Source organism: Scomber scombrus, chromosome 3 (genome assembly GCF_963691925.1).
Source record: "Scomber scombrus chromosome 3, fScoSco1.1, whole genome shotgun sequence".
NCBI classification, from domain to species: Eukaryota; Metazoa; Chordata; class Actinopteri; order Scombriformes; family Scombridae; genus Scomber; species Scomber scombrus.
The window spans coordinates 15807726-15833063 of NC_084972.1; the positions used below are offsets into that span (position 1 = coordinate 15807726).

At 39.8% G+C, this 25338-nt stretch overlaps 1 protein-coding gene across 1 annotated transcript in view; it reads right to left on the reverse strand.

Annotated features, from left to right (window-relative positions):
* Window positions 1-1341: 1341 nt before the first annotated feature.
* Window positions 1342-25338, reverse strand: part of scn8ab (sodium channel, voltage gated, type VIII, alpha subunit b) — a 50915-nt gene continuing 26918 nt past the window's right edge. The window contains exons 9-29 of the mRNA XM_062416436.1: window positions 25025-25166; window positions 23789-23995; window positions 23423-23701; window positions 20702-21025; window positions 19196-19328; window positions 18483-18721; window positions 17018-17191; window positions 16425-16781; window positions 16166-16339; window positions 15742-16035; window positions 14046-14163; window positions 13704-13858; window positions 12874-13047; window positions 8548-8670; window positions 5880-6164; window positions 5733-5786; window positions 5500-5637; window positions 5190-5294; window positions 4801-5071; window positions 2473-3659; window positions 1342-2346 (exon numbers count right to left, since the gene is read on the reverse strand). Coding sequence (XP_062272420.1) covers window positions 2494-3659; window positions 4801-5071; window positions 5190-5294; window positions 5500-5637; window positions 5733-5786; window positions 5880-6164; window positions 8548-8670; window positions 12874-13047; window positions 13704-13858; window positions 14046-14163; window positions 15742-16035; window positions 16166-16339; window positions 16425-16781; window positions 17018-17191; window positions 18483-18721; window positions 19196-19328; window positions 20702-21025; window positions 23423-23701; window positions 23789-23995; window positions 25025-25166 — 4912 coding nt within the window. The 3' untranslated portion in view covers window positions 1342-2346; window positions 2473-2493. The remainder of the gene's footprint in view (window positions 2347-2472; window positions 3660-4800; window positions 5072-5189; window positions 5295-5499; window positions 5638-5732; window positions 5787-5879; window positions 6165-8547; window positions 8671-12873; window positions 13048-13703; window positions 13859-14045; window positions 14164-15741; window positions 16036-16165; window positions 16340-16424; window positions 16782-17017; window positions 17192-18482; window positions 18722-19195; window positions 19329-20701; window positions 21026-23422; window positions 23702-23788; window positions 23996-25024; window positions 25167-25338) is intronic.

Consider the following 25338-nt stretch of genomic DNA (forward strand, 5'->3'; position numbering starts at 1 on the left):
AAAATGGCAAATGAGAGGCTCAGAGCACGTGTCCTTGTTAAATACTGAAATCTGGGGGCCTATCCACTGAGCATGCCACTTCTTCTTTTTAACGAATCTAATGTGCTGCTCAAACCAACATATCCCAATTCACTCTCATGACATCTCCTCACAGTGTTTCCTGTATCTGTGACTACTATCGGGGTGAATATTATTATTTTGTTTCGTGAAATTAATTGAGACCAGACTACAGTCCATAATGACTTAACCACAAATGTAATCCACTATCAATAAAAACGCTGCCACTACAAGCGAGCGAAATGTTGCTGTTTCACTGAGATGCTTCTAGCCCTATGATTCTAAGCATCATGAGCAGGAAGCTCTAAACTGGCCCCTGACCGGGCGGCTGCCGGGTTGAGGCAGCCAGCCGAGATCATTGTCCATCAACATGGCATTAAAACACAAAAGCAAAACATGATTTCATAAATACTCCCATCACATTCACTTGCATTTTGTTGCAGAGCTCATAATAGTACATCTATAATATCTCCTGAGAAAAAGGGATGAATTTTTCAAGCATTGCATACATTTCTAGGGTCTCTCTGTCGAGTAATGACAGCGAAAAAACAGAATGGGCAGGGCACACTTCACCCAATCCCACTCCATGGACAAAGGGCAACAAGGGATAACAAGGCAGATCTCTTTGGCTTCTCCACACACAATGTTCTCATCATCCATTCATCACATTTCTGTTTCTCATTAAAATAGGATACCACTTACACCCGACAATAATATTCCAGCACAAGACCATCTCCCTCGACATCAGCTTAGGTGTAAAATAAGACTTGTCACTAGCTAAAACATGAAATTTACATCAGGGAAGAAAACAAACCAAAAAAAAGAGAAAAAACACACACAATGAAACAAGCTAAATGACATTAAATTATGTAAACTGAACCAATAAAACTCTTCTCAGCCCTTTCAGAAAGGTCTAACCACCCTTAGAGAAACATTAGAAATACAAAGGAGTTTGCCATACCTGTGAAATCCCCACCAACCACTTAGAACTGACAGTAGGACTCCCAAAATGCCTGCTCACACAAAACTAAAGGCAGATGGTATGGAACATTACATAGGTGCATATAAATTATATATAGAAGCATTTTAGTTTCAAAGTATTCCTTTGAAAGTCCAAATTAACAAACATTTCAGTCCCATGATACACACAGACATCCGTTTCCGCATCTTACACACTCAAAATCTCCAGAGCAGCAAATAAATGTTTGGTTTTCACCCGTGATCCACTATAGTGGTATTATTTACCGACATATTGCATTCTTTCTTTCTATAGAGGCAACAATTCAAACATAGTCATCTGAAATGTGTTGAACAATGACATAAAAAATTCGGATCCATTTGATATTATCAACCCCCATATCACTTATCTTTGTTAAACAAATTACTCTGAACTTTCAAATTTTGTCAATGTCTCAATCTCACAGTCGAGCCACCGTTGTGGTCTGAGTATTAGTGTCTTGTGGACTATGATAATTCATGCAAGATTTCTGATCAAAACATGCCATCATGCAAGTCATTTCTATGCATTGAACAAGCACAATTATTTATGTATTTGTTTGGAAATCTTTCTGAGTAAATGTAAGCCCTTGGCCTGAGTTGACCCCATTATAAACAGACCCTTAACCAATTGGTGTGAAAGCCCATGTAAAAAAAGCATTTTGATGTGGGTATAACAAAGATAAAATGAGTACAAGAGTTAGGTGACATGGGCAAAATGTTGAATACTGTTCTTTTTTTTTTTTATCTGTTTGCATTTTTGCTGCTCAAATTAACATTTTCTAGCTTTAATTAAACAAAAGATACTTCCAATGCTCTCTGTCATTTGTGTCTTTCACTCATCAGTCATCCTTCTGTTTGCTCATGTAGGGTGAGAGTGTCATTTTGCACCTCTATACATTTCAGTTCTAGATGACACAGCACCCACTCATTGGCTGCTTTAAGAGGACAAATCATTCAGCATCGAGCAGCATCCTTGTTTTTCCTTCACAGCACTGTCTTTGCATAGGAACCCAGGCGCTGGATTCCTTTAGTGTTTTTTTTTTTTTTCATTCTACTTCTTGGTGTAGAGTTACTTGTCTTTTCTGTAGACCAGTGATAAGTGAGCAGTCTGCCTTTCAGCAGACACAGACATTTCCTTGTCTGTTTTTCATTCCCTTTTGTTAAGATCAGTAGTCTAGATACAACAGAGTCACACAGTATGCTGATTATGTTTGGTTTGACTGAAGTTCAAGAGTCTTCAAGCTGTAACAGACCAAGCTGCTTCCCTCTGCATCAATATAAGAATGAAGTCTGTAAACAAAATTATTGAATATTATTTTTTTCTGACTTGCAAATGAAATAATCTGTACATCTGTGTGGGTGAGTTTCCTCTCGCTTTGCTTGAAGTTGCATTATTATAATTTTTATTGTTATTACCGTGAATATTATTCCAACGCTCTAACATTTAGATTCCCTGATGTCTTTTTGGTTTCTTCCTTTCTCTTTCTTCCCTCCCTTGCCCTCATTGTTGTCATCCTGTTTCTCCTTGTCAGGTTTGGTAACACTGTCATAAGAGGGCAGGGAGGCAGTTGAGGGAGTGCCCTCCTTCTTTTCCTGGTCCTGATTGTTCCCGCCATTCTCCACTTTGTTATTGGCTGGTTTGCGCTTACAGATAAAACCCCGTCTAGCCAGATAGGAGCGGTAGGCCCTTTGAATGATTCTGGCTGACACATCCTCCTGTTTGCGCCTCAGAGTAGTGGTGATTGGCTCATAAGAGACCTTAGAGGGATTGGCTGCCACAAAACGCTCCTCCATTTGTTGCCTCAACATGTCCAACTCGCCACTGTCACCCAGCACACGCTTGGTGAAAGCAAACAGGATGTCCAGGCAGTGGATGCGGTCACCACTCACCATAGGCATGTCCATGGCGATCAGTTCAATGGTGTTTGGCTTGGGGACTCTGAGTGGGTGTTCAAGTGCATCAGCAAAGTCAGAAAGCTTGGCATAGGTGATGAACTGGGAGGCATCAGGGTCAAACTTCTCCCAAATCTCATAAAAGGTCTCAAAGTCATCCTCACTGAGTGGGTCGGCACTCTCCTCTGTGGCCACACTGAAGTTCTCCAGGATGATGGCGATGTACATGTTGACCACAATTAGGAAAGAAATGATGATGTACATAACAAAGAAGAAGATGCCCACAGAAGGGTTGCCACAGTCTCCTGTGGCAGGGGTGCCAGAATTCTCCAATAAGGGGTCACAGTCTGGAGCATAGTTGAGAATGGGCAGCAACAGGCCGTCCCAGCCAGCCGACGTGGTGATCATAAACAGGATGATCATGCTGTTGCCGAAGGTCTCAAAATTGTACATGTCGTCAATTCCAGCCCCATGTTTCACATAGCCAAAGTTGGACATGCCGAAAATAGAGAAAATGAACATAACCAGGAAAAGTAGGAGGCCAATGTTGAACAAGGCAGGAAGTGACATCATCAGGGCAAACAGCAGAGTTCTGATTCCTTTGGCCCCCTTGATGAGACGCAAGATTCTGCCGATACGAGCCAGACGAATCACCCTGAAAAGTGTTGGTGATACAAAGTACTTCTCAATCAGGTCAGCCAGAAACATTCCTGCAGTTAAAAGGGAGCAAAAAGAGACAACATATGTTTGATTAAGATATAGGGAACATGAAACTGAAACACTGCTTACAGATTAGTTTGCTTAAAGCTACAGTATAAGTTTTTCTTTTCTTTTTAAAGTTGCATTAATGCTCCAAAGCATCTCTAAGGGATTGTCAAAGGCCTCTGTGACTCAGACTCATTGAACAGCCTGGCAGCAGAGATATTCCTTTTGTAAAGTTTTTAAGTGAGCCTTTCTAACCCATCAGAGGTTCCAAGGTTCCAAGCTAACATTAGCTTCAGGGAGATGTTATGGCTAACTCCTAGGTTAGCAAGCTCCTGATACCTGCGATAGTGTTGTCAAAGAATTCTGTCAGTTTCAGACCTCCAAATCAACACATCGGGTATGCGTGAGGATCACAAGGATGCAGGTAGAGGGCTGGGTGAATTGGGAGGGGAGGGAGGAGCAGAGTGTGTTGCTTTCCCCTCTAATGCTACAGAACTTGCATATTGTATCTTTGATACACATTACAGTATCATGCCTACAAGTAAGAGCAGCGCATTCATAGATTTGCACAAAATTAAGAAAATATCAGGAGAACCAAAGAATGCATTGTCAACTATTTTTGTGGGGAATATTTTAGTTTTCCATATCTAGTAGTTGCATTAAAAATTGTTCTGATCTGTAGGTTATCGAGAGTAATGGGGTGAACAATTCAGAAATATACTTTAATACATCAACAAATACTATCTGTTTAATAATTATATTATTATATGTTTAAGGGTTTTAGCACAAAGTTAACGACAAAGTACGACATTAACCTTTTATTGCCTTTTGTCTATTTCGGAGCTCTCCAGGTTTAATTTTTGTAATGTAAATGTTTAAAGCTGTGAGCACCACAAATGTAATTCCATTCACTTCTATTGTATTGTGACAGCAGCAGAAAAATAGACACGGTCTCCTAAAATCAAAACACAATTGCTGGCTTCATACCACTCCAAAAAGTTGTTTTTTCATTTAGGTGAACTGACCACTTAAACCATTTCTGTTTGCTCTTCCCTTCAGCACATTTACAGTATCACAATCTGCCTTTCCAATCAAGCTGCTTTCCACTTCTTCTCTCATGCATAAATATCACTTTTGAATACTTGCCCACAATTGAAAGGATGACCACAACTACATCAAAGATGTTCCAGCCATTGGTGAAGTAGTAGTGACGCAGTGCAAAGAGCTTTAGTAAAAATTCGCCAGTGAAGATCACAATGAAGATGAAATTGACCCAGTAAAGCACTTCCTCTGTCTCCTTTGACTGATCATCTGTCTCCACCATCATGGTGACCATATTGAGGCAGATCATGATCATGATGGATATGTCGAACACCTGCTGTGTAACAAAGTCAAACACCATGCCCTGGATGTAGTTCTGAGGAGAAATGAGAGAATGGAAGAAGGGATATTTAGAGTGACTTTATTCATTTATTGGAATTTGTCATTATAAACCTGTTTAGTGGTACATATGAGGCATATAAAACAACATTTACCTGTGGCCTGGGTATTGGTTTCTGTGGCTTCTTCGATCCTAGTTTCTTCATGGCATTGTAGTATTTCTTCTGTTCTTCTGTCATGAAAATATCCTGACCTCCAAAGTAAGGGGATAAAAAGAGTTTGGTTACAATCTGCAGCGATTTAGATGACCTTACCAGTGGTTTAACATAAGGGTTAATTTGATTGTGTTTTGATTGGTGCAATACCAACAAAGCTTCTAAAATATGTTAGTGTTCAAATCCTGAGCTTAAATCCCCTATAAAAAGCTTATCGTCAGAAGGTGAAAGCAAGGAAAATAAATCTTATCTTTTTCTTTTGTTGGTTGAAGTTATCAATGATGACACCAATGAAGAGGTTCAAGGTGAAGAATGAGCCGAAGATGATGAAGATGACAAAGTAGATGTACATGTACAAGTTGTCCTCATAGAGGGGCTGGTCCTCCACCTGTAAAGTGGTAAAAGAGTGAAATACCTGTTAAAAAAAGCAACTCTACTGCACAATGATCAGAAAGTCACAGTTTGGTATTTAAACGAGCCTACCTTTCTAGAATCTATTGCTGCATACATAATGTCCATCCAGCCTTTAAATGTTGCCTGTAAGTAGGCAAACATTGTGTGAGAAAATAGGTTTAACACTTTCCATCAGGAGAGAGAAACAAATGAGAAGTGACAGCAAAGGATTCTCACCACTTGCAGGAGTGCCAGGTATCCTGCACCCACATTGTCAAAATTGATCTTGACGTTTTTCCATCTGACTTCACTATAGTTTGCATTGATGAATCCGAAACACTCCGTTTTGTTGTTGACCACATCAAGGGGGAAGATCTCCTCAGCCGTCTCATTGTAACAGTAGTAATACTTCCCAGCAAACAGGTTGACACCCATGATACTGAAGATGAGCCAGAAGATGAGACACACCAGCAGCACATTCATGATAGAGGGAATTGCACCCACCAAGGCGTTCACCACAACCTGAAGAGGACAGTGAGGAAACAGAGCCACTGTAACTGAGCAATCATACGCCAACTGCATGAAGATGTTTACATACAAGAACATCAACACACACATACTGTATATAGAAATGCACATTTTCTCTCTCCATTAGAGGCTCTAGCTGTGTTATCTGATTTGTTGGCACAAGATGAAGCCCATTACTATAAAATACTAGGGGGTGTAACAATAAAGTCAGCTCATGTTTCCACATGATACATAATATTTTTCATGGTCTGATACACTCATGATATTTTCAACAAAGCTGATATGAAAACAAACTGTGACTCTAATTCCTTTTTTATTCTTTCCAAAGATTATTTTCCAAAGATTTTCTTTTGTTGGTTTTGGTGTAAAATATGAATGATCTTAGGGTCTCCAAAAAAAAGAAAAAAAAAACATAAGGCAGCTTTTTAACAAGCAGATGTTTACACAAAATTAACTTCAAGGATAAACATATCTAGATAACATTGTACTCAATGTCTAAATTTGGTGGAGGTAACATTTTTCACATGGCACAATTCCCAATTTTAACATCTAAACATCAGATTTCCAGTTTGCCAGGCACATTTTTAAGCTTGTCAACATTTTCTTTCAGCAGGTGAATCCCCTGACTGTTCAGTGTTAATTAATTCATCTAGTTGTGCCCTCTGGCACTCAGTTTTAACTGATTACGTCGCAAACCATTTTCAGCTCCACATGCATATTATTACATTTTTGTACTGCAATGTATTGTGCCACAATATATTGTTACACCCTATAAAATGCAATTATTCTTTACCTAGATGTCCAAATATTGTAGTCAGGATTGTGGGAGTGTATGAATCATACACAACACTCACCAAGCACTTTATTAGGAACACCTGTGGAATCTAATGCAATTCAGTACAACAGTTCTGCTATAAATTCTTCTTTTATGAAGCTTATACATTTTTTAAAAAGTTTTTGTTGACATTGTCAGAAAGGTGTTAATTCAACTTTATTTTTATTATTGAGGTTGTAATGGGTGATGGTAGTGTACTGGAGTGCATTATAATAAAATGTTCCTAACATTTTGTCCACCCAATTAATATACAAGAGGCGGGCAAAATATGTGTATGACTGCTACAGAGTTACACAATATATATATAGTTATTGCCAAATGGACATTGGAGTGTAACTCATATAAACTATACTGCACCAAAGCAGTGTGGGCATGTTGGAAGAGATAAAGCGTTTAGCTTTAGGAGGACACCGTATGAATGTGCATTTCAACACAGAGGTGCCATGGTGACAGAAAGCCAAATTATAAACCAAACTATAAAGGCAAACATCAAATCAAAAAGGTTTTCTTATCATTCCAGTGTTTTGCCAGATATTATCATCATAACACAACGCAGCTAATATTATAACTGCAAAATGGTAATCACAAAAATCATGGTAATGACATTCACTGAGGAGTGATGAGCAAGGATGGTGGGGAGGGGGGTATACAACCAGAAGTTTGTTGATCTTCCAGTGTGACAATGCCAAAGCCAAACTGTGATAAGATCAGAAACAGGACACTTGAGGCAGAGCCACAGTCAGAAGTTGCTGAGCCTGGACACTGACCAGATCTTTTTTTCTGCCCAGCAACAACCAGAGGCTGATCAAACCCATCACACATTCAATTCATGGTCAGAAGAATCTCTTTACCATTGTAAACAGAAAATACAGTTTTCTTAGGGAAGCTCAGTACAGAGCCCTCAAGGGGTCACACAGTATCAAAATTGTTCACGAGGAAACTGTACACACAGTTAATGTGCACAAATGTCAATTTATCTATGATATGACAACTGGGGGGCTCTGTAGCTCAGAAGCACTTAAACAAGTATCAGTTTGATTGCTCTGATTGCTTAACTTCGGCCCACATTAACCCTGTCCTGTGGTTCAGTTTGAACAGGTTTTGTGTAATGGTTCATACCAACCTCTAGTTGTTTTCTCAGCTGGTACTGAATACCTCAGAGCTGAGTTATTATTATAATGTGTTGCATCATTCAGTTAAAAATCCCTATGGTCTAGTCTTTCATTAGGCATCGGATAGATTTTCAAGTCTTTAAAAAAAAAGATATTTCTAAAGGACAAATCATTGCAAAAATGTCTTAACATAACACTACATTTAGAATATATGAAATGAAATATGATTAATCAAATCAGATGTATTATGACCATCTGAGATGATCTGAATCCATGCAAAAAGCTTCTCACTGATAAAAGGGGTTACTTAAAAAAAATGTCCCCTTTAGAAACTTTTTTCTGTTTTCTATGTTTTCATCTCTAGCATGCCTTGATGCTTTTATTTAATCAGCATGCAGAAGGACCAGCTGCCTGGTATCTTAGGTCTTACCCTCATCCCTTCAAAACGTGACAGGGCCCTGAGGGGTCTCAAGGCCCTCAGTGTCCTGAGTGATTTAATCGGGCCTAGATCGGAGTAGCCCAACGCATTAGCTATAAGGCTGACTATTGACACCTACACAGATAGGGACAGAGGGAGAGGGGAAAGACAGAGGCAAAGGAAGAGAGGACCCACATAGTTAGAGGGGATATAGAGAGAAAGGTGGACCCTACATATACTGTAAGGATGGCTGGTTATATACAGATATATATAAATACATATATAGTTTCTATATGTGTAAGTATATGTATCTATATAACATAAGGTTAAACAGGGGTTAACACAATATACAAAGGTCAATAAATTGTACATGACCCAAATTTTCTTTTTTGTTATGTGTTTGTTTACTTATGTTTGTGTTTGGTTTAGTTTGGCAAGCCAGTCTAGCATGAAAACCAGCTTAACAGCACAGTGAGCACACCTGGAAAGAAACTTGTGGTTGACACAGTGAGAGGGAGAGAAGATAAAGAGTCAAACAAAGGGAAAAAATTAGAGGAGAGATGTATTCACAAACACTAAATCAATGTGACACAATAATATACACAGTACACAGTACAGAACAGTACAATTTCCACACCAGAGAGCATCTCACTTAAAGAGGGGAGAGAAAACACAGAAGGTTGAGGACAACTTTCAAGGGTTAGAAGAGAGAGGATAACCTGTGAAAGTAGGAGTCCCAACACAGCACACAAACCTTACCCTGGACCCTCAAACACCGACCCTCAGTCCCTCTCGACAGCTGCCCAATGTCTCTCTTAATTTAAAGAGAGGCAGAGTTATAGGCACCTGCTGTGAGAAAGAGGGCACGTCAATATTAGGGTAGATATCTGCAGGATTTAAAGTCAGGAGAAGTTATCTTCAAAACACATGAGCCCCTTTAGTACATATTGAGATTTTTGCATATTTTTATATTGGAGAATAGTGGAGTTTGACAAGCACTGGATCCGACCACATAACATGGAGAACTTGACTCTTCTGTATCATCAGCTATATCCACCTTAAATAAACAGGGGAAATATGAATATGAATCTTAATTTCTGTTTCAGAAGAGAGGAGCCAAACCACACTGGTAAAAGGTTCATTATTTTATATTCTATGATTTCTCACTTCAATTAGTGACAATTAGAGTGACAGCTTGACTTTTAAAGCCAATACAGATGATTGGCCAACATTACTTTTCCATATACAGCAAGTGGACAAATGCACAGACACATCTTAAAATATAATGAAATCCAATGTAACAAGACCATAGACTAAGATCTAAGTGATTGCAATTGAGTTTGATAAATAACTATACAAACTCGACCTCATATTATCACCGTCCCAATCATGACATATATTGGAGGCCTATTGCAATGAAATGCATTATATTTGTCATCTGTATGTTCTGTCCAACCCGTTTATGTTCATATATGCACAGATATGCAAATTATTTTTTGCAAGGATTCATTAATGATGTCCAAATCTAAAGGATCTGTCTCATTATGCCAGGACAGGCCAATAAGCAGGTAAACCGCTACTGATGACACAGTGATAAACACACACACTATATGTTGGCCCTGTTAGTGGCAGAGCCTAAGAATGGCATCATCATTTAGTCGGTTCCTCTGTCTGTCAGACACCTTGATCCAGAATATCTTGATAGCTTCGACTGGCCAGACTGCCCTGAATCTTAGTATCCAATGGAATGTACAGAAGAAATCCTGTTGATTTTTGTTAAAGCACCTGAAGTTTGATGCAAAAACACCATCTGGAGAAAATGTACCCATGGCCATTAAAGGTAACGATGGTCCATGAAAGCTATTTGGAAAACTAATGGCCAAATTTGCATGAAAGTTAGCCCTGGATATTCATGGTCCCCTGAGGATTAATTCAGATGTTTTTATTCCTCTGGTGCTTCTAGCAAGCCCAAGCTGTGTTGTAATTTACTGGACACATTCACACTCCCCAAAGGATAAACCATTTCCATTTCAATGTCAACAACTCATAGGAAATTTCACAATGTAATTGTTGGATTTTCATGAAATTTTCTGTATACACAGAAGTGATGACCTTGTGTTTTTTCTACAGTGCCCCCTCAGAACAAACTTTGCTTCTTTTTTTTTTGCCCAACTGAAGCTCTAAAAATTTAAAAATCTTTAGTATGTTGTTCATTTAAATGTGCTAGCCACTATGGTCAAGTGTTTGTATTTGTAAAGACACAAAGACAAGTCCAGAAAACCAAGAGGAACAGAACATACATTAGTGCATCCTTATTGTGTGACATAACGTGGCATCATCACATGATAAAGATGTTAATATTGAATCACAGACAGACTTGCTGGTAAGTGAAGGACAATGGAAAATTAACAATCAAGGAATAATGGATAACTTACCAACCAATACATGACTTAGCACAACATAAAGCACATCTTCAAACACATGTATGTGAAAAAAGAAGAGGATTAGGACGACAAGATATTCTCATTATTTTAATCTCAGAGGCTGTGTTTGAAATTGTTCACTAATCGTTTAAACTGTATATGGGAAATTGTATGTAAAAAAATCAGACTTTTTTTAGGTCATGCGTAGTACATGATTGTAAATACTACTTGATTAGTGGCAATGGAATATTCATATGTTGCTTTGTACTTTTTGCATAGTGGCATAATTTGAGTCCACCATATAGTTGGGTACAATCATTTGCAAAGTCAATCTTCTTAGAATTCTGAGATAAATCACTTAAATGTTTTTCTATGGCCCTATTCCTCTTCAGTGTATGACAATACCACATCATTTATGGACACCATAAGATGAGGACTCTAATATCCTAGAAAAAGCAGTGAATATGTCTCATCTTGCACTAGGAGGTATGAACATAAAATCCTGCCACTGTGCCTATCAATTAGAACTGCCTTTCTCTTCTTAATTGATATTCTCTTAGTTTAGGTTAACAGGACCTTAATGCTGTTTTATGTATCACCTCAACTTCAACAGGAAATACTTTACATGAAGGGTACAGCCAGACACAACACATAGATGTCACTGACACTTCCCACTTGTGGAGAGATCAATCATTCTGTCAATCCAAATCATTTTATGCTTGTTGGTGTAGTTTTTGTAGTTTAGTTTGAAAAATGACACAAATCAGTACAGAAGCTACGTGTGAAGTGAGTTTTTTTTTTTCAGCAGATTCTTCACCCCTTCCAGGTCACTGGTCATTTATTAGACCTTTGTCCGCCACATTTTTGGCTATTCTTTGCTAGACGTTATCCCATCACAAAAACAAATGTGAGGCAGCAGCTCTGTCTTTGTTCAGCCATGTTCAGTCCGGCTGTACCTTAAGAAAACCCCACTTCATACCATGTAATGTATATTGTCATATTTCAAATACAGACAAACCCATCATGCACAAATGACAGAGTAGGACAAACCATATGCGAGCGAGTAATTGTCATGTTGGAAAATACTGAATGACTCAGCAGCCCAGAGTTAGACAGAAGCTCCGAAACTGCCAATAGATATTTATTGTGTCAGGGCTACTGTTGTGCTGCTGACAGGGGGCCCAAAATTTCAAGTGGCCCCTTGACAACGTCAGTCCATGACACTGACTTAAGCTCTAAAAAAAATGTTTTTACTAGTACTAGTTTACTAGCATCACATTATAAATCCACTTTACTGTCCGAGCTTCTGTGAACTCTTGTGTTTCTACATCATACTGACTCCATAGTGACATTAAACCCCACAATTTTACAGTAACATTTAAAGTTGCATCATTTTACTGACTGTGAATGGGTAAAATAAAAATCTAATAAAATCTGGCTCTCAAGCTGTGACCTATAAAAAAATGTTTTTCACATTATTTTTTAGTGCCTAATCTAAGTATAGTTCAACCATGTTTTTTAGACATTTGACCCATTTTGTCAAATTCCTCAATATGTGGATATAGACAAAAAGCTATACACATTAACCCAATAGACCATTTGCTCCAGAAATCCATGCTGATACTGTCAAAGTTATTATTTTATTATATAGCCTTCCGATTCATATATCTTGAGTAAAATCTCCAAGAAGAATAATGTCATCACTAAGAGTTTCATGTGTCAAACTGAAACGTAATTGACAAAACGACTTAAACTACCTCTAGTTTCTCACTCAAAAAAATGCTAATGTACAGACCGCCTTAATGGTTAAGTTGACCAATGAACCTCTTAAACCCTCATTATCTTAAAATAAATTAAAATAAATTACACTGCTGCACTTAGAGTACACAACAAATTAGTATGCAAATATACTTACATCCACAATAAAGAAGTCTAACCAACACCAAGCATTAGTGAAGTACTTGACAAAGCCGTAGGCCACCCATTTCAGCAACATCTCCAGGATGAAGATATAGGTGAAAACCCGATCGGCATACTCCAGAATGATCTTGACTGTCTTCCTCTGCTCAATGTACACATCCTCAAAGGCCTAAAGAGCAGCAGAGAAGCATTACATCATATCATCATTTTTGTTTAATGTTTGATTTATATAATACTCATAACAATAGCAAGGAATCTTTATCAAATAATATCATCATCTATACAAGGTGTTTTTGAATGTAACTGAAAAGTGGGACACTTATAGATTGTTTTTACTGTTCTAAATCATCATTATAAGCAGCTTATATGTTGTTTACCTTAAGAAAATTAGTTGTTTACATAGATTGTTCACCAAACTAGACTGATCAATCCCTGAGCTCTAGTCTCCATTGCCTGTGTCCGTTCTTCACGGGTGTTTTGATTTGGCCACAGGCCTGCCACCCTCCAGAAAGCTGCAAACCTAAGCTGGATTCTGCCAGTTGAAAGGTTGGTGCATTACAGCACGTTGCTGTCCATTAGCAACAATCATGGCAAGAGACAGTTGTAGAAATAAAACAGGAGATGATCTTGCTTCTTCACATCCATATAAGGAAATAAGATTCACTTTCTTTAACTGGGTAAATGCCATACTCTTCTCACTTATCTCTTGTGTTTCTTATGATAGTTTAAACATATGGTGGCACTGTTTTGAATTACAAGTACTAGTAGGGGCATTGGTGTCATGTTTTATTAAGTTAAAAAGTGCTTGTGCATGTGTGCACTTACCAGGGCTCCACTGCTGAGTAAGATCATAAAGATGATGAGGGTTTCAAACCAGTTGTGTTCTACAATCAAGTAGCACGTCTTTCTTAGGAACCACCAGTGCTTCCCCCAGCCGTGCGTGATAGGAACATCACAGCATTTGTATTTGGCCACGCATTCTGTATGACAAATAAATACACACCTGCTGGTATCCACCAAAGACACATATAGATGATACTACCAATGGGCACAATGTAATACGTTTCAAACTGCTTTTATTACATGATATGCAATCTTAATATTATTTTCATCCTGTTCATTGTGATAATGAACCACAAAAAATACACAAATAAAAATACCACCAACCATCTGTCCAGCAGGCGTCTGGGTCAATGTACTCCTCCACTACCTCAACCACTGCCACCTCCTCCACGTCAGGCTTGATGTCTATTGTGCTGCCCTCAGACGAACTGGTGTCATCCAGCTAGGACAAACAGAGGACCAAAGAGATCGAGTCAACCTCTGAATTTCTCTCTGAATATTATGTGCTCAGCAGGAAGATGCTGAAAGCTTATGGATAGGGCACAGTGCCAATACCGCCATTACATTAATGCCCCTCTGGGTTCATGTGCATGACATGATTTATTGTTAAAGGTATACATGTTGCAGTCATGTAGTGTAGCTAGTTCACTGCCACTGACTACCCTGTAGAGTTATTAACAGATATTCACAATGTAGTTATTGAACTTGACCAGTGACTGATTGCACTTTTATCGATGGCCACTGCTATACGTGCATAAATATAGATTCTTCAGGGATGAAGGATTCATTCATTTGTGATGAAAGAATTAAACAAAGGTTTTATGCTTTCACAAGCACAGTAAAAACAAAAAGTCAGTTGAATAAATGTATTAATTTATATATTATTTTGGATGAATAAATGTAAGAACTGAATAAGAGTGACTCTGAATATGAATTTAATTGCTGTAGGATGTAGTGAAGATGAATATGGCATCTCACATTTTTAAACATTAAACATAAAGCTGCTGCTTTAGTGAAGTTCACCTGTACCAATAAATCATGTCATATCTTAACAATGAGTCAAGGAGAGGCAGGGCAAATTAGTGAATCACCTCATTGCAATAAAGTACACACACACTTATGCACATGCAGACACAGACACTCAGCCAATTCAATTCACTAGCGAATAATACTGCACTTAATAATCTTAAGTCGTCAGCAAAGGACTGCAATTGCGCTCTATTTCCTCTCCCTCTCTTTTCTCTTGCTCAGCCAGAAGAATCCCTGTTTCTGATTGGCTGTGAGCAGCTCTGTCTGTGGCTGCTCCCTGCAGTGTAGCCCAAAGCTGGCTGTGGTGCAGGGAAGATTTGTTGTGTGGTTGGTTGAGGGAGCCCAGTGGAATATGAACCTGGTACAGGTACAGTAGTGACGCTGCTGCTTTATCTCCTTTCTTCCAACTAAAAACCAGGTCAAGGTGACCCATGCGTCACACTTCTCTACCCGTTTGGATCCGCCGTACTCTTCTCCCACATTCATTCTATATAGTAGACAGTATGTTTCTCTGTCTGTTGTCACAATTGCCTTTGTCAGCACTCAGGCTCAGTGTTGCAGCTCTCGTGTCTAAATGGATGTTCTGAAATGTCAGGTGAACTAAATGTCTTCAGAGTGGCAGCTCAGGCCAGTTCTGCTTAATGGATTAAAGGATGCCAGATAGGTGCACACAAACAAATACGCATTTAGACACATGCATTCTCTCTTAACGTACATGAGTACATGATTAAGTCATCTTTTTGGCAAACATTACTATACTGTAGCACTAGTGTTGACCATGTTCAAATATGATTTATGCTGGTTTAGTATAGATGTTTATCTCCAATAAACAGTGTCCATAATAATAGCTCAACTATAAAATCTCCCTCCATCGAGCAATAATTAATAATTTACCTAGTCATCAAAGTCTTAAGCAAGAACCTCAGCACTGCCATCTCTCTATTAACGTCTTTCATCCATGCTCACACTCTTACCAGTCCTTCCTACTCACATCTTTACTGTTCTCCACATCTGATTCACTGCTGAAGTCTTCCGTATTAAGGTTTTCAAAGTCTGACTCTCCAACAGCAATAGGAACACAGACAGTGAGGTTGGGATTGTGGATGAAGGACATGTAGTCCTCATCAATCATGTACTTTCCCACACTGCTCCCAATACCACTGGTGGTGCCATTGCCATTTTTAGCATAGTCCAGTTCACGGTTGATGTCCACTGTGTGGTTTGCAATGCAGTTGAGCTTCTTCTCGTACATTTCATCCAGAGGCTTCTGTTCATCTTCTTCAGGCTGCACGTGACAAAATAGTGTAAAGAAAAAGTGCTATTAGAGAACAAGAATGTGGTCAAAAACACTCACAGTTCAAATAATTTAACAACCAAGAATTTCTCAATAATGTAAATTATTGATTATATGGTACCTTTTTGAGCACTGTGGCTACAAAGACCCGCATGTTGACTTTAAACCAGGCAATGCCTAACTTAATGCGGGCAACTGCAAGCTGGAGGTTGTTGGGCTCACCATCGTCATCTGTGGCAGCAAGATTGTCTGCACTGAATGAACTCAGCAGCAAGGCCAGAAACAGGTTCAACACCTAAAAAAGAAACATCAAAAAAGCTGTAACCCATGCACTCACAGTAAATGGATAAATACACCTACATTATGTAATCTTTTCTTACCACCAGGTTTCCAATGACCATGACCATCATGAAGACAGTGAGGCACATGGTCTGTCCTGCTACCTCCATACAGTCCCACATGGTCTCAATCCACTCCCCACACAACACTCTGAACACAATCAGGAAGGAGTGGAAGAAGTCGTGCATGTGCCAGCGGGGCAGCTCACAGTCCGCTGCGATCTTACACACACAGTCCTTGTAGCTTTTGCCAAACAGCTGCATGCCCACAACGGCAAAGATGAAGACGATGATGGCCAGCACCAGGGTCAGATTACCTAGAGCTCCCACTGAGTTACCGATGATCTTGATCAACATGTTCAGGGTGGGCCACGATTTGGCCAGTTTGAACACTCTTAACTACATGGGAGACAGGAAAGAGGATTATCCCACTGCAATTCACATTAGGGCAGTAGAAATGACTCTTGTATTTAATTTAATTCTAAAGGCTATGTGAAGCAAACATATTGACTGCCAACATGTGATTGATGTTTCGTCTGGCACAGGAACATAATATATACATCAAGAGGACACTGTCTGCTCAGAAAATGTGACCTGTTAAAACATGGTGACAGTCTCTCTTCTCTTCTACTTACCAATCGGAATGACCTGAGCACCGACAGACCTTCCACATCAGCCAGCCCCAACTCAACTAAACTCAGAGTCACTATGAAACCATCAAAGCAGTTCCAGCCCTCCTGGAAGTAGTAGTACGGATCCATGGCGATCAGTTTGGCAAACATCTCTCCAGCAAAAATGCCGGTGAAAACCTATAGACACAGAATATCACATGAAAATTATGATTTTCATACAAACGTTGAATGTAACTAGAGATCCCTTGATATAGTAAAATGATTTCTTTACTGTGACATACTGTGGTGAAAACAGGGTAAGGAGGAAGGACAGACTTAACAGTGAGTCATGAATCTGTGAAATGAATAAAGCTGTGAAAGTATGTGATTGATTTACTTAGTTATGCTTACTATTATAGCATGAAATTACTCTTGAAGATACACACTGCTTTCAAGGAAGGAACAGTAACAGATGAAGGCAGTTTTATTACCATAAACTGTGACATTACAAAATCTTACTTAAAAATCTGAAAAAATATATTATAATATTATGAGATAATAAAGAATAATATAATATACAATAATTATGGGGCCAACTAACTAACTGGGCTAACTTAAAATCAGTTAAATTTCAAATCCTTTCCCTGTTCCAGAGGCCTTATGGGAAAATTGAGTGCTGGATGAAAAAATTGTGTTACTAGCATTTTGTTTGAAGTAGAGCTAGTTAAAATAGGCATTTTCTCAAGAGTGAGGACTCTCCTGACAGGGCAAGGTCATAGAGCAATGGCACAGTAGCCCAGCAGAACGCATACAGAGCTTTAGTAGTCTGAAGCATTCTTATACTTTCTACCTAACAGCTAATGTGTGCCCAGTCAGTGCTGTAGAGAACGACCAATGATTCATACTGCACCATCCATCACACCACGCTAATTTCTCTTACTTCAGTTCCTGTTTCGCCCCTGACAGCATGCCAATCCCTCTGACCTCATTTCCTGTCTCAGTACTGACACTGTGCCAATACTGCTGCCCTCAGACAGCTGTGCGATGGTGATATCTGACAGTAAAGGTAGAGCACTGACGAATCAAAATGTCTGCTTTACATTTGTACTCTGCCAAATCAGTCCTGGACAGATCAGTCGAGTAAAGTAAAGTTGAGTAAAGTTGAGGTAAATGGGATACGGTGGAAGCTGGAGAATGACCTGAGTGGGGGTGATGAGAGTTTGGGGAGCAGGCTGGCTACATTAAAATGGACCTAAATCTTTAATGAGACACCATCAAAGTCCTATATACAGTGTGTGTATACTTAAGTGTGCATACCAAATGATATATTGATGCATTGGTTTGAGGTTATGTAGGTGGGGCAAAATGAACCTGCAATGCTTCTGTAACTCCTGAGAGGTATAATGAGGTTGATGCAGGCAAAAAAAGTTACAAAGACAAATGGAAGCGGTATTCAAGAACGGACAAAAGAAGAGCTGCAGTTTCTCACCAAGTTGCCAACAGCCAGGACTCCCTCAAATTGTTCAGTCATGGGGTAGTGCTCCATGGCCATGAAGAGGGTGTTGAGGACAATACAGATGGTGATGGCCAGGTCAACAAATGGGTCCATGACAATCAAATAAACTATGTGCTTGATCTTCAGCCAGTAGGGAAAGCACTCCCAGATAAGGAAGGTGTTAGCAAACTTGTACCAACAGGGAGGACACTTTCTCTGAGACTCCTCCAACTCTGCAGGAAGAGAAGAAAGAAGGGAACGAAAAAGGGTGAGAAGACCAAAACAGTTAAGAAACAAAAAGTCACACAAGTAAAATATATTCTAATACTTTCTTGTGTGTACCACAAACTCCTGGTGAGCAAGAGTCACAGTTCTGGTGCAATCTGTACGTGGACATTCTGCATAAGGAAAATGTTGATTTGAGGTCAGGTTAAAATCAAATGCAACTCCTACAACTTGCTAATTTTTGTGACTTTTGTGAGTTCTTGCAGACAACAGCTGACATTTTGTTGAGTCAGCTGATGTAGTCGAGCCAACCAACCTACTTGTGCTATTTACATCCAGATCTAAAGCAGACAGTTTGCATATTTATACAACAAGGACACATATCTAACTCCATATTTTGGTGCAGTTGCTAAATTAGAACTTTAATTGCACAGGATTTAACTATTTTGAAAAGGAACAAGGAAACATGTCACTGTCTGTACCCTCTAACAGTGTGTTGGTCACTACGCTCATCTGACTGTTGGCACGATCCTTTCCTTTGAAGGAGGAGTTGAGCTGATCCACAGATACCATGAGAGAGCCAGAGTGCTTCTTCTTGATCTCCACATCTGTAGTCTGTACTCAGAGAAAGACACAATGTCAGTAAGAGATAGTGCTCGCATGAATGCATACTCATAAACAAGCATACATTAAAACTAATGTTCTGAAGCTATCTGGACAATAAATGCCCAAAAGATGTCTAATGAAATGAATGCAGCTCTTCACATCAAATCATAAAATCTTTTTTACAATGTGCGATTCCCCCAAAATACCAGACTTGTTCTATGTAAGCATTTCCTGCAACTCATCACACAAAACATTTCAAATTCATACTGTAAATTCTCAAATAGTTGCATTAATTTACCTTCAGAACCAAGTCTTTATTTAAAACTAAATACTATTAGAGACAGGCCTTTATTTTTAATTTTACCTTTTTTCTGTTAAAGTACTAGCTTTTATTTGAGAATTTATAGCACACTTTCTAAACCCTTCATCATGTACTATGCATAACATTTAAACAACCCCAAGTAAGCAACATTAAATTGCGTGCAATTGCATGCATTTGGAGACATCGTCTTTTGCTACACCATGCTACATTTGAAGAGAGGTCAAAAGATAAAAGCAGGTAGATTGGTTGAGAATAAAAGATGGGGTCTACCATGCTAGCTAGAATGAAAATATTATAGAAAAAAGTTTCAGATTCGCTTTGCACCATCCACTTGCTCAGGATAGAGAGGATAAATGAGGATAAATGAGAACGAGTGAGTGAGAGGAGAGGAAGGAGAGGAAAGAGAAGAGGGGCAGAGAGAAATAGAGGGGAGATAACAGCAGAGATAGAAGACTGTATGGGCCTGAACATGGACAGCCCCTGAAATGAGAGATGATGATGATGATGATGATGATGATGATGATGATGATGATGATGATGATGATGATGATGATGATGATGATGATGATGATGATGATGATGAGAAAATTTAAGGACAGAGAGGGTTTTTTTTCTTGTAAAATGTTTTGATAGTCTTGTTTGTTTTTTTAAAAGAATGAATATAACTGTAATGGAGTGAGCTTGGTGATCAAATTCATGGGGGCTGATACTATGTTATTGTCAGATAATCAATTAAATGATAATCATGATGCTTTGTAAGGCTGTGAGTTACAGCTGGTTAGTGCCTTGTAGAGCTGTTAGAAAGGAACAACAGAAAAGGGGCATTAGAGCATCATGTAAGTGGCAATATAAGATGAAATAAAGATAGAATCAAGATATTTCGAGATCGGTAGAGGAAAAAGGAGCTATTTAGTTTAGGGAAAGAGGAACAAGTGCCAAGGGGAGGAGGTTGTGAAGGAGAAGCTGCAGAGACTGGGGCCACCACCATCATGCCTATACTGTATTGGTGTCCCATGGACGTCCTTACACTGTCATCAGTGGCTGCCTTATCTATTTTCACCTCAGGCAGAAGCCGTCTGCCGGGCCCAGGGCCGATGAGAGACACCACGCCATTGCAGTCCACCGTGCTGTTCCTCTTCCCTCCAGAGTGGGGTGCCAGCGGGTGGATACGTGACGAGCCTTGGCTGTAGCCACTGTAGCTGTTGCGGCGGTAAGGGATAAACAGGGAGCCCCGGCGGTCTTCGCTCTCCTCCACTGTACTGTGTTCATCATCTGCAAACTCGTTCTCTGAGCCCATGTCCTTGGAACGGCCTTTGAAGCTGAAGATGCTGCTGCGGCTGTTGTGGCGTGACATGAAGGGGGAGCCTGGGATGCTGAGTAGTGACTGAAGAAGGAGAGGCAGACGCAGAGAGGGAGAGGGAGTTGAGGAGTTATTAAAAACAGCAGGAGTTCCCTGATGTACAGATAGAAGGACAAGGTGAAGAGGGCAAGTGGGGCAAATATTATACAAAAATAGAAATGAGGTATCTCAGGCAAATGGCACACAACTTGACAATACACATTTCATGTTTTCTAGCAACACCAGACATAGTACTGGCTTTTATCTAACATGCAGATACCAAGGACCATGTGTTTATCACAAAATGAGCCAATTTATGTTTAGAGAAGACTTTAATCAATCATAAAGACTACTGTAGAGTTTTCTTGTAAATATGCTCATTCAGTGTTACAACATTAGAACAGCATCACTTTAGTGTATTGTAAAATAGCAATGTAATTATATAAAATTATATTTCTAGTGATTTTATAAATCACACAAAATTAAGCTTTAGTATTCTAGCATATTGGTAACTTATATATGAGGAACACAATTGCAGCAAAATGCATGCTTTGGGGATGTTTTGATCTGGACCACAGCCAGTACTGTGTGTCCTTTTTGGTAAGGCAGAGAGAGGCACAGCATTCACAGTGTTTATTATACACATGGCAGTAAAGGTGAACTTGAACTTGAACAGTACAGTTTAGTTTTGGTTATACAGAAAATACCCAACATTCATTACAGCACAGCTGTTTTCATCATATAATTTATCTTCACAATTTAGCAGCAACATAAAAGATTACATTGGGGCTGGCTTCATACAAAACAACTCCTGCTGCTGTTTGGATACCAAAGAAAGAGAGCTTCAAGAGGAAATACCACTTCTCAATGCTGTTGAGTGCTGGACCCAAGATTTTCATGAGCATCGTGCTCACAGGGCGCTGCATCTTCATCACTATATATAGAATAGGTTCATTGATGCATTGGCCCAGAAGGGTGGCATCTTAGGAAAGCCAGGATGACTGGAGCATACAGGGAAAGCTAGAAAGAACAAGGCAACCTGTCTGTGCTGTGGCTTACGAGTTGATACCACATGAGCTTGGCCAGCTCACACTTACAAAACATCATGTCCCCAGAACCAGAAACCTCTCCGCTGACTACAACTTCAACTTCAAGTCTCCTCTAGAGTTACACCACTCTGGTACTAGATCAAGGTACAATCTTGCTTTTTCTGGCGATGAACAAGCAGTATCCTCAGAGTCCAAATCAATCTCTAGACAAGGGTGATGATTCAGCATCACAGGCACTGTGTTTCCAACCATATCAGAGAAACCAGAGAAAAGCTGGTGGAAGGTGTTTGAGGGACACAACATCCATCCGATCAACCTGCACTGAGCTGAAGGACAAAGTTCAAAGCATGGCAGTCCCAACATGAAATTCTGCCTAAAATCTGTGGTCACTGCTGGTGTACAAAGTACCTGTCTCAGCCACTGAGGTCTTGGAGAGGAAGGTGAGCATTTGGCTCCAAAGATGGCAGGTGCTACAATTCAAATCTCTTAAAAAGGAATTAATGGTGGCAATGACCAGAGTACTGCTGTTGTACCAGTAGTTGACAGACCTGAAGGTGATGAAAGCTGGCATTGAGGTACAGACTGGATGAATTTGGCGACCTGATACAGTCCTGCAGAGTATTTTCTCTTAGTGTTGCCACAGCCAGCATGTCCTGGAAGACATTTCCAAAGCCCTGGTAGCAGGACACTAATGCTATGGTGTTTAAGTTCATTATCCTAGCCATTGGTGCAGGCGTAGTCTGGCCACTCCTCCTTCATCAAAACTGAGAAACCACCAACATCTCCTATGAAAACTCCTACTGGAATACTGGCCTCTGCAAAAATAACTGGCAGCTGTTGGTAGACTTGGAAAGGCAGCTGAAGTTCCCACAGCGCCACCACTCTGAGAGATATTGTTTTTTGGTCTAAAGCCAACACACAAATGATCTTTCTGGAGCTGACAGTCCCTTGTGAAGACTGCTTGGATGAAGTATATGGGGATCTGGTCAGTGAGGGCAGGCAAGGCAGCTGGACAGCAACTGTGTTTGCCTGTTGAAGTTGGATACAGGGGCTTTGCAGCTCGATCTCTGGCCACAGCATACAGCACACAAAATAAGAGAGAGCCATACGCAATGCATGAATGAAGTGACAGAAGAGGCTCAAGATAGCTGTGGCTAAAGAGAGGAGAGCCATGGAGAGGACATAGGTAATATCTGGGCACAAGCTAAGACCTGATCAACCTCAGCTGGATCACCTGGAGGAGGATGTATAATGTTGAAAGACCCGACACACCCAATGATTCCAGGAATATCATTAATAATGTTTCCAGAAGCATCATTCAGTGCATGTATTTGCACATGCCAAGTCAAACAACATTCAGCATTCACTCTGTATTTTGTCTTGCTAACTTTACCTGGTTCATGATCGATGTCTTCCTCCCCAGCCGACTTCCTGGGAAACGAATGGTGCTTTTCTTGCTGCCATCATCTGACTCAGACTTAACAACCTTCTCGCTGTCTCCCTTCTCTTTCTCCTGCTCTTTCTGCCGCCATTTCTTCTTGCGGTTGCGACGCTCCTTGGCACTCTTGGAGCTCAACTTGGAGACCTCAGAGGAGCTACGGGACAAGTGCCCCCCTCCTTCATCCTCTAAAGCAGCCTCCGACACAGTGCCTGCAGATGCCATGGCAGCAGCCTGGGAAGAAAAAAAAGACACATGATAACCATAAACTATGACAAATGGGTAAAGGCATGTGTGTCAGAGAGAGGGAGTGAGACTGACCTGTGTCTCCTCCTGCTGCCTCTTTAGCTGCTCCAGCATGGCTTTGAATTCAGCCTCTTTCTGCTCCGCCTCCTCAATAGTGGCCTGGTTCTGCTCCTCATAAGCCATGGCCACCACAGCCAAGATGAGATTCACCAAGTAGAAGGAGCCCACAAAGATGACTAGCACAAAGAAGATCATGTAGGTCTTCCCTGCAGCGCGCAAAGTCTGACAGAACAAGAACAAATGTGAGATTTAGTCTGATCTGAGATAACACTGATTGTGTTTTTAAACAGAAGTTCAATCGACAAGATGTAAATAAAATTTGTCTTAGTAAAAGAATTGCATTATGCATGAGTTTTTTTCTGCAGTATGTTCTTATTCTGTTGTGTCAGCAATACTAGTGCTTTTATATATCCGGTTCATGGCTTTCTCCAGTAAAACATACACACACTAAAACAGTGAGTGGCCTACTTGCCAAATGAAGTGAATTTTAAGTCCGACCAATACTGAATTTTTGAAGTTGGTAGTTTAAAAATTGTGTCCAATGTCCCATACTGACTTTGACATTTTACAGTCAATCGCATGTCAGTACTCAAACCTAGTTTGGTATTTTTGTAATTTATTTATTGGTGCAGCTCTGGAATCTAGTATTGCTGTGGCAGTGCATGTCTGGAAGAGCATAAAATAAATATTTAACAGATATCTGGGCACTTTATGTCTTTTCATTTGTATTTGTATTTGTGTCCATAAGAGCAACATAAAGTGAGAGAACTAAATAAGGCAGAGTTGCTTCAACACAAATGCATTTCATAATTGAGAAATGTGTTTCTACCTGCATTTAAAAAAAATAATCTAGTTGCTAGTCACACACTCCTAGCTATAGTATTTATGATCAGCTGTCCTTCATTTTCCCTTTATATAGAGGGCAAATGAACTGAGGGGGAGAGCTGCTGAGAGGCACCTTTTGCTGATTCATTCAGGTATTAGGATGATGATGTCTATATTTTTTATGACGACAAGAGGACAAAATCATCAGTACTGCTTAGGGGGTGTTTTACTTCTCTGGATAGTTGCTGAAGACTGTGGAGGCTTTAATATGGGTCTCTAAAACAGGTGTAAGAAGGGTCAAAGACTGCATCTATCAATCATACTGTGATAAAATATGCAGTCTTGCTCTTTTGCTTCCTCTTGAGATTTATGTTTCAATTTAACACTAAGGAGTGGATGCAGAAAAAAAGGAAAACACTGCTCTACCAGCATGTAGAGATTCTCCCAGAAGTCTTGGGTCATGAGGCGGAAGAGGGTGAGGAAAGCCCATCCAAAACTGTCAAAGCTGGTGTAACCATAGTTGGGGTTCCTTCCGGCTTTCATACATGTAAAGCCCTCTGGACATCGACTGAAAGAAACGCACACAAATTTGAAAACTGTCATTTAATACATGACTGAAATGTGTCATTTTAGCATGAAAACATTTGGGTACTGCAAAAAATATTTATCTTAAAAATATTTAGTTCCTGAATAATGGTGGCCTCAATAATTACTCATTTATTTCAAAGGTTGTTTTTTTA